The 15,630-nt window shown below is 46.8% G+C and overlaps 1 protein-coding gene across 4 annotated transcripts in view; it reads left to right on the top strand.

Annotated features, from left to right (window-relative positions):
* ZNF648 (zinc finger protein 648) overlaps positions 1-5,068 on the top strand; it is a 5,904-nt gene extending 836 nt beyond the window's left edge. The window contains exons 2-4 of one of the 4 annotated variants that reach the window (XM_026853418.1): positions 1,982-2,425; positions 3,234-3,408; positions 3,538-5,068. In XM_026853418.1, coding sequence (XP_026709219.1) covers positions 3,360-3,408; positions 3,538-4,526 — 1,038 coding nt within the window. In that variant the 5' untranslated portion in view covers positions 1,982-2,425; positions 3,234-3,359 and the 3' untranslated portion in view covers positions 4,527-5,068. Of the gene's footprint in view, positions 1-6; positions 213-1,981; positions 2,426-3,233 lie in introns of those variants that run through there. The other 3 variants (XM_026853416.1, XM_026853415.1, XM_026853417.1) reach the window with 3 other exon arrangements.
* Positions 5,069-15,630: the final 10,562 nt, after the last annotated feature.

Below are 15,630 nucleotides of genomic sequence, written 5' to 3'. Positions count from 1 at the left end.
TGGCCCCCCGCGCTGCGGGGAAAAGTTTGGGGGGTTCATTCTACACGTAAAGCAAGCAAGCAAGCAAGCAAGCAAACCCGATTTATTTATTTTTGTTATTATTATTTTTAAGCCTACATCGCACTTTAAATATTCCCTCCCCCACCTGGAAACTGGGCGGGCCTTTGTCAGGACGTTTGCTTAAGCCAAGCGGTGCCAGCCTCCCTCGAAAAGTTGGGTTTGTGTGGGTTTTATTTTTTTTTGCCTCTTCAACAAAGGCAGTAGCAGATCAGTTGCACGGCTGAGATGCTGGAGGTGCTCAGCCCTTGCAGGAGGTGAGGAGTGGTTCCTAAGCTGATGCACTCATTATTGGGAACGGGTGGAGTTGGGGGCTGACTTGAGCCATCCTGTTCCAGGCAGTGACTAATGAAGAAGACTGATTCTGCTTGTTTTCTGTATCACAGCAAAAGAAAGCGCATCTTGTGTCTCAAATGAAGCTGGCCTTTCTGAGATGTGAATAAGACCTTTCAGTTCATGCACATTGCTGTAGGCCTTTATAACTGTTTAAGCCTATGGAAACTAAATAGACAAGCTTTATGTACACATGGAAAGGTAGAGATATGTACATTTTTACATATATGTGTTTTTACGTCTATATATATGTGCCTGTATTCAGAGAAATACTCCCTGGACAAAAGCAGTTAAGAGGAAGTGAAGAAAGTGGGGGTAGAGGGAATATGAAAAGTGGGTGTGAAGGAGATGGTCGGGGTCAGAGGAACAGCCAAGGTATCCATCAGGATGGGAAAATGCAATTTCTGAGTGTGGGCTAGCAGTTGAATGTGAACGCAGGTTTAAACCAGGGGAGCGAAAGCTCCCCATGGAGCTGCTGTCACCAGAGACTGCTAGGACAAATCTTGAAAACCTCTTGTGATTCCACACTTCGGTTCTGCATAAGCAAAAGCATCTTCTTCACAAGGAAGTTTGTGACTCAGGTATTTCTGACCAATTGCCGTTTGCTCATATTTTCTGCTAGCAAGGCTGGTCTGCAGAGGGAGTTTACCCAGAGAATTTGAAACTCTTCCAGTGGGCCAGCTCTGGAGGATTACTAGCTATGCTTTGAAGCCTGGGAGGACGATTAGAAAGCTTTCCAGACAGCTCTTTTGCCTTTCCTTGCATAGGTCTTCTTTGCATGGTGCTAGCTGGTAGTGGCACAGGGACCCCAAATATCCTCAAGACAGTTACAATAATGCCCCTCAGGATGGGGGGTGCCAAAGGTGCTCCCGAGCTCTCCAGACCTCGCTTTTGTACATTGCTTCTGGTTTTGGCTGTTTGACACAGTTTCTGGGTCTTGCTGCATTACATAACTAGATTCTGAAAGAAAACACCTTGTGAACGGTGCTCCTAGTTTGTATTTAGCAAGCAAGGATTAAGCATTGTGAGAAACGCTCAGTTACCAGTTATTAACGGCTCAGACAGGGTGTGGTGTGAAGCACTCTCTATTACGTTCTTGCAATACCGGGCGCCCCACCAGGTGCACGCACCTAACATCCATCGTGCAATGGTTTATATCCCTTTCTCCCGACCGCGAGTTCCCTCTCCTGATTCCTCACTGGCTGAGTACTACAGGGTGTACAGACTTACCAGACAGCCTACCGATACGCCCCTTCATGTATGTGTTCATATGTCGCATGTTCATGGAAATGAACCTTGGCTTTCTTCAGGGTGGAGAAGTTAATATGCATGAGCTCATTGCAAGGGTACTAAGACAGAAAAAGTTCAAAATTCAGGTTCCCCAAGTCTCTCGGTATCTGCATCCATCTAAATCCATTTCTAAATACTGGTCATCACAGTTGACAAAAGGATTACCTGTCTTCTCACCCCAGGCCAGGAATTTCAGTAGTTTGCTCTCTCAATGAATTGTTCTCCTTAATTGCTTTGGTGAATCGCTGCTGCCCTTCTCGATCAGGCTGAATATGCGAAAACAACATTCTTTCCCTTACAGCATGAATCTTCAGAAGATCTGTGGTGGGGGCATGTAAGGAACTGACAGAACTAATGCCTCATCAATGGACACAGAAAACCTCAAGGACAAGCTGCGGCCTTTGCATTAGTCTATGGAATGTCACCCAAGGGAGCAGGACCTCCCACTCCCTTGCAGTTGCATTGACAAACTCCTTAGATAAGCCTTAGAGGGGCAAACATGAACTGAGTGAAACCAAATGTTTCCCCTTCAAGCACAAGTACCGCTGATCACTGGCTCAGTTGTGTAAGCCAGATACTTGGTGGCTCTGTTGTGTAAGCCAGACACCATGCTTGCCTTTCTAATGGCTTGGTGCCTTCGCCATTGAAGAGGTGACAAGAACTGATAAGAGGTGATCATTTCTGCCCCAGGAGCCAGATGATTGCTCAGGAAGCAAAGATTGCTCAAAAATGAAAGGCGGGCAGGGTGAGTATGACCACTGACTCAATCGGACAAGGTGTGGTGCACCCTCTTTCCTGTTTAATGCATGTGCAGAACCCGTGTTCCACCTTTTTCCTTGTCTCTCATGGAAATGAATTTGTGAACTACCTGCCCCTCCTTGTGTAGGATGCTAATCAGCTGATAAAATGAACTTAAAAGGTGACAGAAAACTTTGCTGTATGTGCACCCACCACCCAGGATTACCAGACCTGAGACAACACTGGATCCAGAGGTGGTGATCCAGATTTCTTTGGCTCTCTTTCTCTACTTTCTTTTTCTTTCCTTTCTTTTTTTTTTCTTCTTATAGATTTATAAGAGACCACATTGCTTTTTATCCTTTTCCAAGTTTAAATTGTTTTCTACCACAAGTAAAACATTTGGTGTCGTTTCATCTTAATTTAACCTGAGGGGATCACAGAACTGTTGCAGCTCTCTGGGCTTCCAGTCCAGGTCATGACAGGGCAGCTGTGGTGTAGGACTTTGCCAAAAGCGTTTGCACCCCAAGGTTCTAAAGATTTCTATCTGAATTTAAAATGGAAATTATCAATTTAAATTTGTAGTGATGGCTGGATTATGATACAGGGTTTAACTTCGTTAAATGTAAACATAGTTTGTATTTTGTATGCTGAATGTTTATTTTCTACATATATAATAGTAGATGATTCTGTGTTTCCTACTGCATAATGAATAGTTTTTCACATTCTTTTAATCAGAAAAAGATCTTCACTGTGATAACTTTATCTTCTGTTAATATCAGAAAAATCACTGATGAAATGGGTGTTTTATTTTCTAGGGAGAGTCCTCTAAGGAGGGCTGTAAAGATTGCTGAGAATGAGAGGGACTTACCATGAATGACATGAAGCCCTTGGTACACACCTCATCAATGAACTGCAGATGAACACAGCGTGCGCCTCAGAGGATGGATGTGCATGTAGACTGGGACTCTGAGGATAGCATTTGTGACACAGGTGAGAAGCATTCAAATTATTCCAGAAAGACCACTAAGCAGGTGGGCCACATGTCTAGCCTCCAGAAGGAGGTAGGCATGAATTACTCGCAGATGTGCAGTCCTCGTTGCAGCTCTGCTGGCCCTTCAGGTAAGCAGGAGCTTCCTGCAGAGTTGCAGCGTGAAGACAAAGAAACCTATGAGCCCTACTACCAGAAACGAGGTGAGAGTACAGCTGGGGTAGCTGTCCCCTCCGGTACCAACTTTGACCTGCAGCGTGAAGATACAGGTTTAGAGCACTGTTCTTCTGAGCAATCCAAGAAACCGTGGAGAAGACTATGTGGTGATAATGAAAACACCATTCTTGCTGATGTGTTTGATGAGGAGCTGGAACCCATCTCTGAGGAGCCTTTGCTGTATCGGTGCAAGAAGTGTGGTTCCTCTTTCGAGTGTATGAGCGAGCTGCAGGAGCATAGGCGAACTCATCTTGTGGAAAACTCATACCGATGTCCCGTCTGCGCCAAAGAGTTCTTCCGTGCGGCAAATTTACGAATGCACAAGCTCATTCATTCTAGTGACAGGCCACACAAATGTCCGGAGTGTGACAAGGGTTTCATTCGCACAGCTGATGTCTGGAGGCACCTACGCAACGTGCACAAGATAGAGCGCTCCATGGTGATCTTGGGAAATGGCATGGCTAGGAACCCGTGGTCAATAGTGCACCGTAACCAGCACACTGTGGAGTACACTGATCAGCCTTGTGCAGAAAACCAAAAGTCTGAGGAAGACGACTATAAACCTTATGCCTGTCCGACATGCGGCAAAGGCTTTGATAAGCCTAACCTGCTTTCCAAACACAAGGTAATCCACCGGCAAGACAAGCCCTATAAGTGTCAGGAATGTGGCATGGCATTCGTCCAGCTGCTCAGGCTGAAGAGACACCAGCAAACTCACTCTGGGGAGCGCCCCTTCTATTGCGAGGAGTGCGGAGGGACCTTCACCCGGCTGGCATCGCTCCAGCGCCATCACCGCATCCATACTGGAGAGAAGCCTTACTCTTGCAATTTCTGTGGTCATTCCTTCACCGAGTCAGGTACCCTGCGGAGGCATGAGCGCACACACAAATTGGATAAATCTTAATTCTTAGTTCGTTTGTGATTGTGCTCTCTTTGGTTGCTTCTTACCTCAATGAGGTCCACTCATCTAGGCTGGAGAAAGCACTCCACCGCATGTGCTCTGGACAGTCCAGTCCCACTTCCCAGCAGTGCCTGACAGGGCACAACACTACAGCATGGGGACTCTGGAACTTGTACTGGTAGAGATTGCACTCACTGGCTTTAAACTGACTTTGTATGAAAAAATAGTCTTAATTGCCACTGAGTAATGAAATGTGAGACTTTGGGAAGATAGAACTCACTCATATGTGCTAGCACTGTCTCAGTTTGCTGAATTGATGATGTATGGACTATGAGACTTCTCTCTGCTGTCTTGGTCACTGGATAAATTGGCCCTGCCCTCTTGAGTGTGATGGCTCTTTGGCACTGGTTTGTAGATCTGCTGTTGCAGGTCTTTGATAAGTCAGAATGGTCAGTTGTCCTGTCCCTTCTCTCCTTGCATTCTGCTGAGTTTTTCTTTCCATTACTTTTTTTTTATTTGGAGGGGAGGTATCATGTTGGTTATTTAAAAAAGCGCATTAACAAAACACAAAAGAGTTCCTTAATAAACTCAACAGTTACCAGTTGTATTTCATAAATGTTTCCACCTAAGGGAGTACTGATCCCTTATGCGCTTCCATGTGATTATCTGAATTTCTGTTGATAATGGAAAAAGTTTTATTTTCACTATGATGGTGTATGTTCTTGGGGTGAGGGATTTGAGTAATTTTGTGTCTCTTGGAATCATGCAGTCTAAATACGTCCAGCTGCATATTACAGTAGAAAATGTTTGAGAACACAAAATTCAAAGAGGAGAAGACTGAATTTAAGCTCCTTTGCTACTCACTACATAGGAATCTTTTTTATTTAAATGTTTTCACACATAAGGAAACTTTTCATAACAAAACCGTGTTTTGTGTTCTGTGATGTGTCTGAGTGCTACCCAAAGTGTCTGCTAGACTCTTCACTTTGATTTAGGTTCAAATGGTTAGCAAAGAAAAATTTACCTAGAAACTAGCCCAGCAGACTCAGGCAGGTGCTGCCCCAAGGCTCTCACTTTCAAGGAGGTATGTATTGCCTCAGTTATGGAAGGGGGGGCTTTTAACTTTGAAACTTCATGATGATGCTTAATCTACTCAACCACCGTAGTAGAAGCATCCTGGTTGTCCTTAAGTTGCAGCCTTCATTTCCTTTCCGTGTCAGAAAGCTTTGCTTCCTTTCCCCTGCCAGCTGCCATAATTTCACTAATTTCTTTCTAATGCGTTCTGCCTTTTCAGCAGGAAGTTGTACAGCAGAGTGAAAGTAAAGCTTCAGGGTAGCGCACCTTTGCATTTACTACCAGGCTATTTAATGTGAGGTACTGATAGTGCCATTTGTTCACATATTTCATAGAGTGAAAAAATGGTGATGGCTGCTCAGCACCTTCCACTTGTGCAACAGCTGAGCTGGCATTTTACAGTTGTGGGCACTGTTGTGTTTGATATGAGGTCCTAGGCTCAGCTCGAGCTGAACTGCAGCAGCACTTTAGCTTGATTATGAATTGGAGACTAATTCTCTTGACCTCACTAATGGGTCATTTTTATTTCATTCCTCAAAGAATTTTCCATATTAGGGAACTGATCTGCATCCCACTTCTTAGGGAGGTGTTAGTTGTCTCTGAAATGATGTACTTTTTTAACGCAGATACCTCTGCTGGGATGACTGGACCCTGCATACCATATGCATTTGCTATAGCTGTGTGAGACTTCTCAAACTCGCCTCTGCAGGCAGTTCCAGTATGGTTTTAGGTTTCCAAAGGGCTTTTGATGGGGCCCCTTAGCAAAGGATCAGTCTTATCTGAGGGCTGCTTAGCCTCTCTCAGAGGAAAGGTCTTTCCATGAAAAAAATCCTGGCTGAAAGGAGGCTGTGGTTATATGATCTGCCAGGAGAGTTCATCAGTGCTGTTCTGTGGGGACCGTGCTGTTCAACACAATCTGAAATGACCCAAGAGAGGGCAGGTGGCAAGGTCACAAAGCTTTTCCAGAAGCTATCATGCATTGTTTACACCCTCATCTTCTAAATCCATTATGAAGTTGTCAGCTACAGTCTCCCTTTCTCAGCATCCTGCTTTTCTCTCGGGTATGTGGTGCTCTTGCTCTAGGGGGTTTTAATATCCAATTAAACTGCACCACTGTGTGCACCTTTATGTTGTGTGACTGTTCTGCTTAGGCAGTTGCAGTAATTGGGAACATCTAGTTATTCTGCTTTTTGGTGTTGGCAGTTGGTGGAATTTGTACCTGTAAGAGCATAATGGTGAAAGTGTTTTGAACAAAGTTCTGTTTAATGGGAAGAGTAAATGGTTGGTGAAATGAAAAGTACCAGGCTTAACTAAAAGGTTATTAGATACTTGCCTGGAAGGTTGACTTGCATATAAAGTGCTTGGATGTGTGAAAGGAGTAATTAAAATGTGTGATAACTCCTGTGCAAGCTACAGGAAATCTCTTGGAGCTTAATTTAACCCAAAGATTGTCACTACTTTGGTTTGGAAATCTCTCCCAGGCCCTTACAGTGTCAGTCTGAGATGCTGATAGCCTACAACACACATAGCTGGTCATGATACCTAGGTGAAACAGGAAGAGAGCCAGTGAGCAAATAAATATACCTGTTCTACAGCATTGCTTAATTCAAGGGGTTTTGAAGTGTGTGGTTTCAGCAGAAGTAATTTTTCTTTGTTCAGAGTAGCCAGTGCATCTGTTAGCTCGTTTGTGTCTGTAAGGGCCGTGGAAGAAGAGGTTCCCTTTGGTGGTGTGTTGTGCAGAGGACTCGCCCACAGACCCTCACTGCCAGGGCATTAGGGGAAGCACTTGGCCACAAGCAGAGGGCTGGAGCTCTGAGTTAGGCAGGGGGTCCTGGTTGTGTAAGTACTTTTGATTGCTGGATGGTGTTTCTGAACAGTGAAACATAGAAATACCCATTGCTCTTCGCCAGTTTTCCTGTCCCCTCACTATGTTGCCTCTGCCCAACTCATTTCCATCACAGGAAGATTGTTTCAAGAATAAGAAGTTAGAATAGCACCAGTGCTGCAGATGCCTGGCTCTCGCTGACCTGGAATCACTGGCCCGTCCTTGGCAGCTACAGCACTCACTGTTTTCTTACTTTGTTAACAAAGGTGTTGCATGGTAAATACATCAGTGCTTGTGGAGTGTAGATAGAGCACATTGCACAAAGGAAAAGCTACTACTGTACGGTCTTTCTGCTCCTCTGCATACCATCATCCTCCTCTTACACTATTTGCTTTCTCCCAGCATAGAGAAGTCTGAGCAGGAGTCTTTGATGAAAACAGAGAGCACTAAGCAATCCATCATTTGTCAATCAATCTGAGCAAAGGGCATTGAAATCTCTGGAGTAGGCAGCTTTTATTTATCATGTGATGATCTGCCGCTGATCTTGTGAAGTTTCTGTTGGCATAAAGAGCCCCCACTGCAGTTTTCCTACTTACAGACTGAAAACGAGCAGGGGCTGAGATCTCACCGACAGAACAGCAGATGAAAATGAATAGCATTTCACTAGGATAACATACTGGAAATAGAAGGGAAAGCTGTTTTTATTTTGGTGATCCCAGCTGTGCCTGATGCTTTGAGAAGTTAAAAAATTGTGGGCCTGTGCAAGGTTAGAGTCAGCTTAAAAGAGTAACCACTGAATGGGAGCTAGCCCATGAAGCAGGTAATACAGGTCTGTGCCAGAGTGCAGCCCACTTGTAAATTCACTGTAGGATGACTGTGCTGCTTTGGAACTGCCCCTTGCTGTGTGGGAATGTTGTTTTCCAGAGGAAGATGTGCTCAAACAAATGTGCTCGTGCAGTTTGTGTAATGGCTTTCCTCCTGTTTATCTGCTAGAGGAAAACATCAGAGCTATCAACTCCTTTTCTTATTAAGGGCTTTATCTTAATTGTTGCTTACCTGCTTCAAATCTGAAAGCAGGAGTAATGATTTGTTCTGAGCAGGTCTGTCTGTACAGGCTCCCAGCACACATCTTGTTGGCTGAAAGGGATTCTTAAGGAATAGTCCCTGGGCTAAGAGCCATGCACAGTTACCAGGGCAGTAGCCTAGCCACCAGCTTGCCATTTAACAGCTATTCCTGGTAACTACCTGGCATGCCTTAAAAAGAAACATCTTCATCGATGCAAGGATGTTCTTTGTTGGCTGTGGTAAGTTTTGCGCCAAAAGAGTCAGTGTGTTTTGCTGGCCTGCTTGCCTAGCCTCTGTTCTCCTGCTTGAAAGAGGCGGGGCTAATTTTCTGTTTCCTCAGTATCTTGACCATTGTTGCTGCTCCTGAAAATACTGCTGGTGGTGTCAGCAGGGATGGATTAGTGACTTAAGTGCGTTCTTTTGGATTGCATGGTGGATTGACAGCAATTTAGAAAAAGGAGTTACTAAAACCTGAGGTGTCAGCAGTTGTTAAGGGATTTGATCTGAAGACCTTTGCTTGGTAAGTGGTGTGAGTGGTGGATGACTTGTTTCCATTGATTGGGAGAAGGTACGATACAGCATTCAGTGTCCCAGACCTCGAGATCAAAGTGTGATCTAACTGACTTCTTGTGGGACATCTTGAGAGGATTGCTAGTATGTATGTCTTAGTACTTGAATTTAAGAAGCTATTGGACCAGTTGTTAGCTAGATTTCATATTTAATACCCTACTTGTTTAATAAGAGGATGAACTCGCTTGTAGAAGTCTGTCAGCTGACTGTGAAAAATGGTTTTCCCCAGGAGCCTGAAAAAAAAGGCAGCATTGACTCTTGCATTGAGAGAGTCTGTACTCTGTAACGTGGTTCAGTGCAGCCCCACAGAAGTATTTCTGCTGGATGAAAGCTGACCTTTGCCAGAAAGCACAGCTGTGTTGGAGCACTGTGGGAAGGTCAGCACTCACACCGCACTGCCTTGGCTGCTGGCACCAAACCCAGTGAACTGGGGATGTTTTTCTCCTGGTGCAGTATCCTTTGGGAGATGCTTCCTTCCCAGAGAGCTGGGAGGTTGGGGGCTGCATTTCCAGAGTACAGAGAGGGGGTTAGGTGGTCCCATCTCCACCTGCACGTTGGCTCCCAGTTACTGCCCAGCAGCGTGCGAGCGTGACAGAAGTGCAGTGTGTGTGGAAGCCTGAGGTCCATGTTTGTGACTGTGGTCCTACAGGTGGAACCCCTGTGGAGACAAAGCTGCCTGCACACTCCTTGCAAAGCCTCCCACCAGCCTTTGCTTCTCACACACCAAAACTCATCCTTAGGGGTACCTGTGGGCTTGGGCTGAGGTACAGGAAGACATCTGTGAGTAGCTGCAAGACCTCGTGGCCTGCTTCACTTCTGAACAGGCGCTGATGAGCAGTTCTTGTATACAGTCATAGACACTGAAATACGCTGTGCATTTGTACAAATAACCTGGATTTGCTCAAGACCATGGCAGCACATGTGAGCTAAAAGCTCAAGTGATTTTCTTTTAGACTGTTCATGGCATACATGAGTAGATAGAAAGTGTATTCACTTGAGATATAGCAGCAGCTTTAAAATAGCTCCAGGACAGCAGAGTTCATGTAAACACAAAGAATATCCCCAGTTTTAATGATGTTATTTCCTTCTCTGTTAGCCTACTATGTCACAGCATCCAGTTTGTAAAGATCAGACAGTAATCACTGCAAGAGTGAAAAATAAAGCTAGGCTTCCCGTGTCCTTGGCAGCTACAATACTTTCACAATACAAACACATTTATTATAAGCATGTTTATGTATCCTCATTTACAGATATATTTGCATGCCTTCAATAGCACTGCATGGCTAGTGGTCTGGGACTAGGGCTCGGCTCTTCAGCAGGTTTTTACCACCATGAAGGGCAGAATAAATCCAGAAGCAACATCCAAGCAGCGCAGGACATCCTCCCAAAGTGCAGGGGGTGGTGCTGGCAGCAGGGTTGTTGTAAAGGTCTGCCCCACTAAGGCAGCAAGGTGTAAGACCTCTGCCCTTCTCCAAACTAGAAACAAGGACAGCTCTTGTCAGGGGATTTCTTGTGATGGAAGACAGCTAACTGAGTAAGGAGAGGCCCAGCTTGATCTGTTTTGTTCATAGTCAAAAGGAGGAGGCAAATCGGGGGGGCTTTTAGCAATTTCCAGTGCAGAGCCTTGCTGTGTGCATTGTGCACTCACCTGTCTTTTGACCTGACTTCCTTTATATTTCATGGTTTGCTATAATTGCTTTTTTGCTTCTCTATTCAGGAAACACCCTTGAGGAAAAGTTTTAAGTGATTTTTCTGTCTTGTTTTGTAAAAATTTTTCTGTCTGACCATGTACACACCAATAAAACATGGCCACCACCCCTGGCAGTGGAAATGATGGAGTCAGCCTAGCATGCACCTTCCTTATTCTTCCAGACTGGTCCCCAAACCCTTCCTGGAAGAACTTGCATGCAGGAGGTTGGACAGGCTGAAGCAGAGCAATACGGACTCTGGAGCAGCACACGCTATGGCTCTGGGCTTTGTCCTTCACCTGCTTACCCTGTGGGGGAAGGGGATGGTCATCCTAAAACCACGCAGAGCCCTGTTCTCCCTTCCAGAAGGTCAGTGCTAAACACCAGCCCAGGGTATACTCGGCCTCACTCTGCACAAGAGAGACTAAACTCTGAGGATACTCTAACTTGGGAAAACATCAGAAGCTTTCCTGTACTGTTGTTGTCTCCTGCAAATGAACCTGGCGTTGGGCTGTCATAGCAGGAGGGGTGTCCTTGGGTGATGGGCTGAAGCATAAGCTAGGCATGGCTGCTGGAGGTGATGATGAGGGCAAGGATGACTTGGGGTTGTGTCAAGAAGTAGGAGGTCCATGTGAAGAGCATTCTGGGACTCGGATCCTGGCCAGGCTGGCATCCGGTGAGCAGGCACTTAATAAGTACCACTATTTTCTTTTAGCTAATGGGAAAGATGGAAGGTGCTTTCTGTTTTCTCACATGTGCCAGGGCCCTTGCTGCAATGAAGAGGTCAACAAGGCATATCTGCTGCGTCCCCTGGCCACTCCTTGTCTCTCAGGCCCACTTCTGATCCCATGGAACACTCACATGGGTGGTGAGTCTTCCTTCCTGGGCACTGTATTCATGGAGCTATGAAAAACACCTGGGATGTCCCTGTCCTGAGGTGGCCAGTGAACTCTTGAGAGGAGCCAGCCGCATGAGCCCTATCTGTATGAGGATGCTTCAATGTGGGTTCCCATCCAAAGAACCACTTCTCCTGCCTGAGAGGCCCAGATGCAGCTGATACACCAGTGTAACTGGTGGGGAACCAAATTCTGCTGTACAGTAAGAGACAGCAAGGGGTGGGGCTGCAGCTTCATCATGGAGCTGCTCACAGGCATTTGCTGGAAAGATGTTTCAGGCAAGTGCTATAAACCAGAAAATGAAGCTCTGGGCCCTTCATCTGAATAACTTGATCAGGGAGATCTGGCTGGCAAAATGTTGTCACCAAGTGAGGCTTGGTAAACCAGGTATTGACCACTAAAGATCTCTGTCGTCATTTGGAAAACCCGTGGGTTCTAGCATTTGGGAATGCAGCAATAACTGGCAATTATTATCAAGAAAGAAAGAAAAAAAGAAGCAAAAAATGCTTCTTGCCCTTCTGTTCTTTACAACAGACGGGTGAAAACAGTATGTTCCCAGCAGTAACTTTTAATTATTTCACCACTGCACATCTCTCTTAAACAGCAAGTTAGAAATGTCAGTTTAATTTTCTTTTAATTGCCTCAGCTATCAGGTACCTGAGAGAAGCCATTTTTACCAACTGTCTAGTCTCTATTCTTGGTCTCAGACAGCAGCTTAATGCTGTAGAAACACTCAGTGCACTTCTGCTTTGGAACGGGGCTCTCCCAATAGAGTGAGGGGTGCAGATGTTTTGCCTCTAATTACCGTATCCAGCATACTCTGTGTGAAAGGGTTGTCTTTCGCAGTGCTTATCTCATGGGAAGCACAAGAGGGTTTGGGCTTTGGTTTGGTTTTCCTTGCCCATTTCCATGTGAAATTTAAACCTGGTGGGTATTTGCTTAACCCACAGGGGTGTTGGGGTTTTTGCTGTCCTGCGGAACACGTGTGGCACCTTTGCACAGCCAGGGCAGGGTGCTCAGCCTTGCCATGCAGCCAAGCTGGGTGCCTCTTTTCCTGGACGGGAAGTGGTCAGAAATGAATAATGCATGAATGACTGAGCTCTGCCTCTTTCCCCTGTGCTTGGTCAGCCTGACTTTTGCTGACTGCCTTCACCTTGCCCACTGGCCATGTGCCGGGAACTCCCTGGGGTTCAGGGGTACTTGCAGCCCCAGATGTGGGTCCATCTGGGATGGGTGCTGCTGACGCAGGGGTTCCCCACAGCTGGGCTTGCCATCCAGGGCACGAAGGCTCACCAGCAGCTTCAGCTTCCTGGCCACGCTGTTAGCCTTGATGAGGTCGAAGGTTTTGTAGATCACCTTCCTGGCACAATGGATCTGCAAGCACATCCTCCCCTGGGCTGTTCCATGGGATGGTGTGGTTGCTCTCCTTGATTTCCTCCTCATCAGCATTGACATCACCCTTCTCTTCAGGCAGTGTGCATCGGACCCCCTTCCTCTCCTCCAGGCTGCCACGGGGGTACTCCTGGTCCAGGCATTTGGGGCACTTCAGGCTTGCCATGCTCCTCACCTGTGTCAGGCCTGGATGCCTCTAAGGCTTCTCTACCCCTGAGGCCGTTGCTGTAGGGGACCTGGATTTTAGAGCAGGAGGGGACGAGGGGCATGAGGAGCAAAAAGCAGCCAGGCAGCTGTTTCTTAATGTAGCTGGGTTTGTCTTTGGTCACACTGATTTATGCTTAGATCTGATGTCCTTTTTCCTTCTTCTAATGGCTACAATGCTTATTTGAAAGCATGGATTTTTATTTTCTGCATTTTAGTAACTATTTTCCTGCATTTTTAAATATAGAACCACCAGGAAACAAAATGTAGATGTTATTAATTACAGAGGCCCTGATGCTCTGCCAGGTGTCAGATCACAGGGGCTGTTTCTCTTGACAGCTAAGGAACTCACATGTTACAAGGTGAGCAGTAGCTGCTTCTTCCATTCTTGGAGGGCCCAGCAGAGAAAAGAGCTCCACATTAATGCAGAATCATGCAGTATAAAAATAATACAGTCTTAATACAGGTCATCTGGCCACACAGAGCATTTCCAGAGAAATAAAAATAGCAAGAGGGTGAAAAACCAAAGATGACATCTTGGAGCTGTGATGGTGAAGGTGGAACGCTGCCCGACAGCCCACAGGGCTGGCTCGGCAGAGCAGATGCCCTGTGTGCTGCCAGTAGCGGACGTGGGCAAGCCAACCTGCCTCCTGCCCCTAGGCACTGAAGCAGCAGTGCAGCCACATTTCTACTCCCCTCTTTTATGCAGAACGTTTAAAGAGAATTAAAGTCAGACCCTGGCCATGATCCAGATGCAGCCAGCAACTTGTGGGTTTGCTGTTTGTGCAACATGCAGTGCCAAGGGGGGGTGGTTTGGCCCATGAGAGTTTTGTTTTGCCAGTGCTTTTTGCAATTTTGCAAGCAGGTCAGCAGGCTCTGCCCTGCTGTCATGCACCTGTGTAAAATAGCCCAAGGAGCTCGTGCTGCATGGAGTCTGAAGAGCAATGTGTATCTCCTCCCTGTGCTGCTGCAAGGCTGGGGAGGCATGGGGAGAAGCCCATCTGAGCAGTCGGTTCTCAGGAAGGCAAAACCGATTGCAAACCCCAGCAGAGAAAGGGAGGAGCCCCGTTTCTGTCACTGACAAGGCGTGCAGTGAATTACTATTTGGATGCTGAATTCCTCTTTGGATGCTGATTTACTAGTACCCCCCAGCACCCTTGTTCAGAGGCTGCTGGATAGTTTTAGGCCAGCTGGCAGATCCTGAGCAAGCCTGCTGCTGACAGAGACAGCACTTGCGAGCACTGGGAAATGCCAGCACTGCTTTTATCTATTTCCTTGCTCCCCAAGGGGAAAGCTATGGATAGTGGCCTGCGTGCTGCAACCCACTGCTGCAGAGAGGTGGGAGAACACCTGCAGGAAAGCCCCTCACACACACCGCGAGGCTGAACCTGTTTCCCCGAAGCAGCTTCCCGAAGACACTAATCCACCCTTCGGTCTGCAAAGTGATGCCAGGGGCGTTTGAAGGTCTCACTGCAGAAGGGGACAGACCCCAGCAACCTCATGCCCTCTCCGGGGTCCCCCACCCATGTTGCTTCCCACCACCCTCAGGCCTGCCTGCATGCCTCCTCCCAGCTCCAACTGCAGAGCCTTAACTTGATGAATGAGCATGGGTGGGCTGCCAGCCTGACAGGAGGAGCCTCTCGGGCCCCTGCATGGGACATGAGGGGGGCTGGTGCAAAGCATCCCATGCAAGTGTGCTGGTGTCTGGCTCACCCTTTTGTGTCCAGCAGAGAAGCTGCAGAGCCTCCAGAGGTGGGACCTCTTTCCTCAACCCAACCTGACTGCGCTGCCTGGCAAAGGCAGCAGGGCTGCCCTGCCTGAGCCCTTCCCCTCTCCTCCTCCCCACCCATGATGGAGAGCACCAGCCGCCTGCTGAGTTATGCCTCCCACTGCACCTACCAGAGGGCTTTTGCCTTCTCCCGAATTTTAGATGCTATTTCCACTTCTGCTGGAGAGCCCCAGCACCAGTAGTGTTCACTGGGTACTCTTCCCCTGCCTTTTTCCCAGGACTTCATACTGTGACCAACTCGTCACTGGTGCGTTACACTAAATCCCTGCTTTTCTTCCCATTCAATATGTGTTTTTTGCCATCTGATTGTTCCTTGACCATCAAATGAGTGGATTCTCCCTCCCCATAAGTCCAGCATGTGTGCTTCTGTCCCTCCCCAGTGTGGGAGCTTTCCTGTAGGGTTATTTCCTCCCTGCTTTTCTTACTGCCTGTCTCACACATGCTGCCTAGCTTTCCCTTACTTACAATGGGGATTTTTGTCTCCCCTTTGGCATCAGAATCAAACTTTTCCCCTTGTTTTGAGCTGACTCACTTCATAGGCAATCTCAGCACCTCGGACTCTCTGCCTACAGTTGTTTTATTTGGGATTAGCAGAAATTAAATC

This window comes from Athene cunicularia (genome assembly GCF_003259725.1).
Source record: "Athene cunicularia isolate RWA chromosome 8 unlocalized genomic scaffold, athCun1 chr8_part1, whole genome shotgun sequence".
NCBI classification, from domain to species: Eukaryota; Metazoa; Chordata; class Aves; order Strigiformes; family Strigidae; genus Athene; species Athene cunicularia.
The sequence above is the reverse complement of the archived record's forward strand: the minus strand, read 5'-3'. Positions and strand labels throughout refer to the sequence as shown.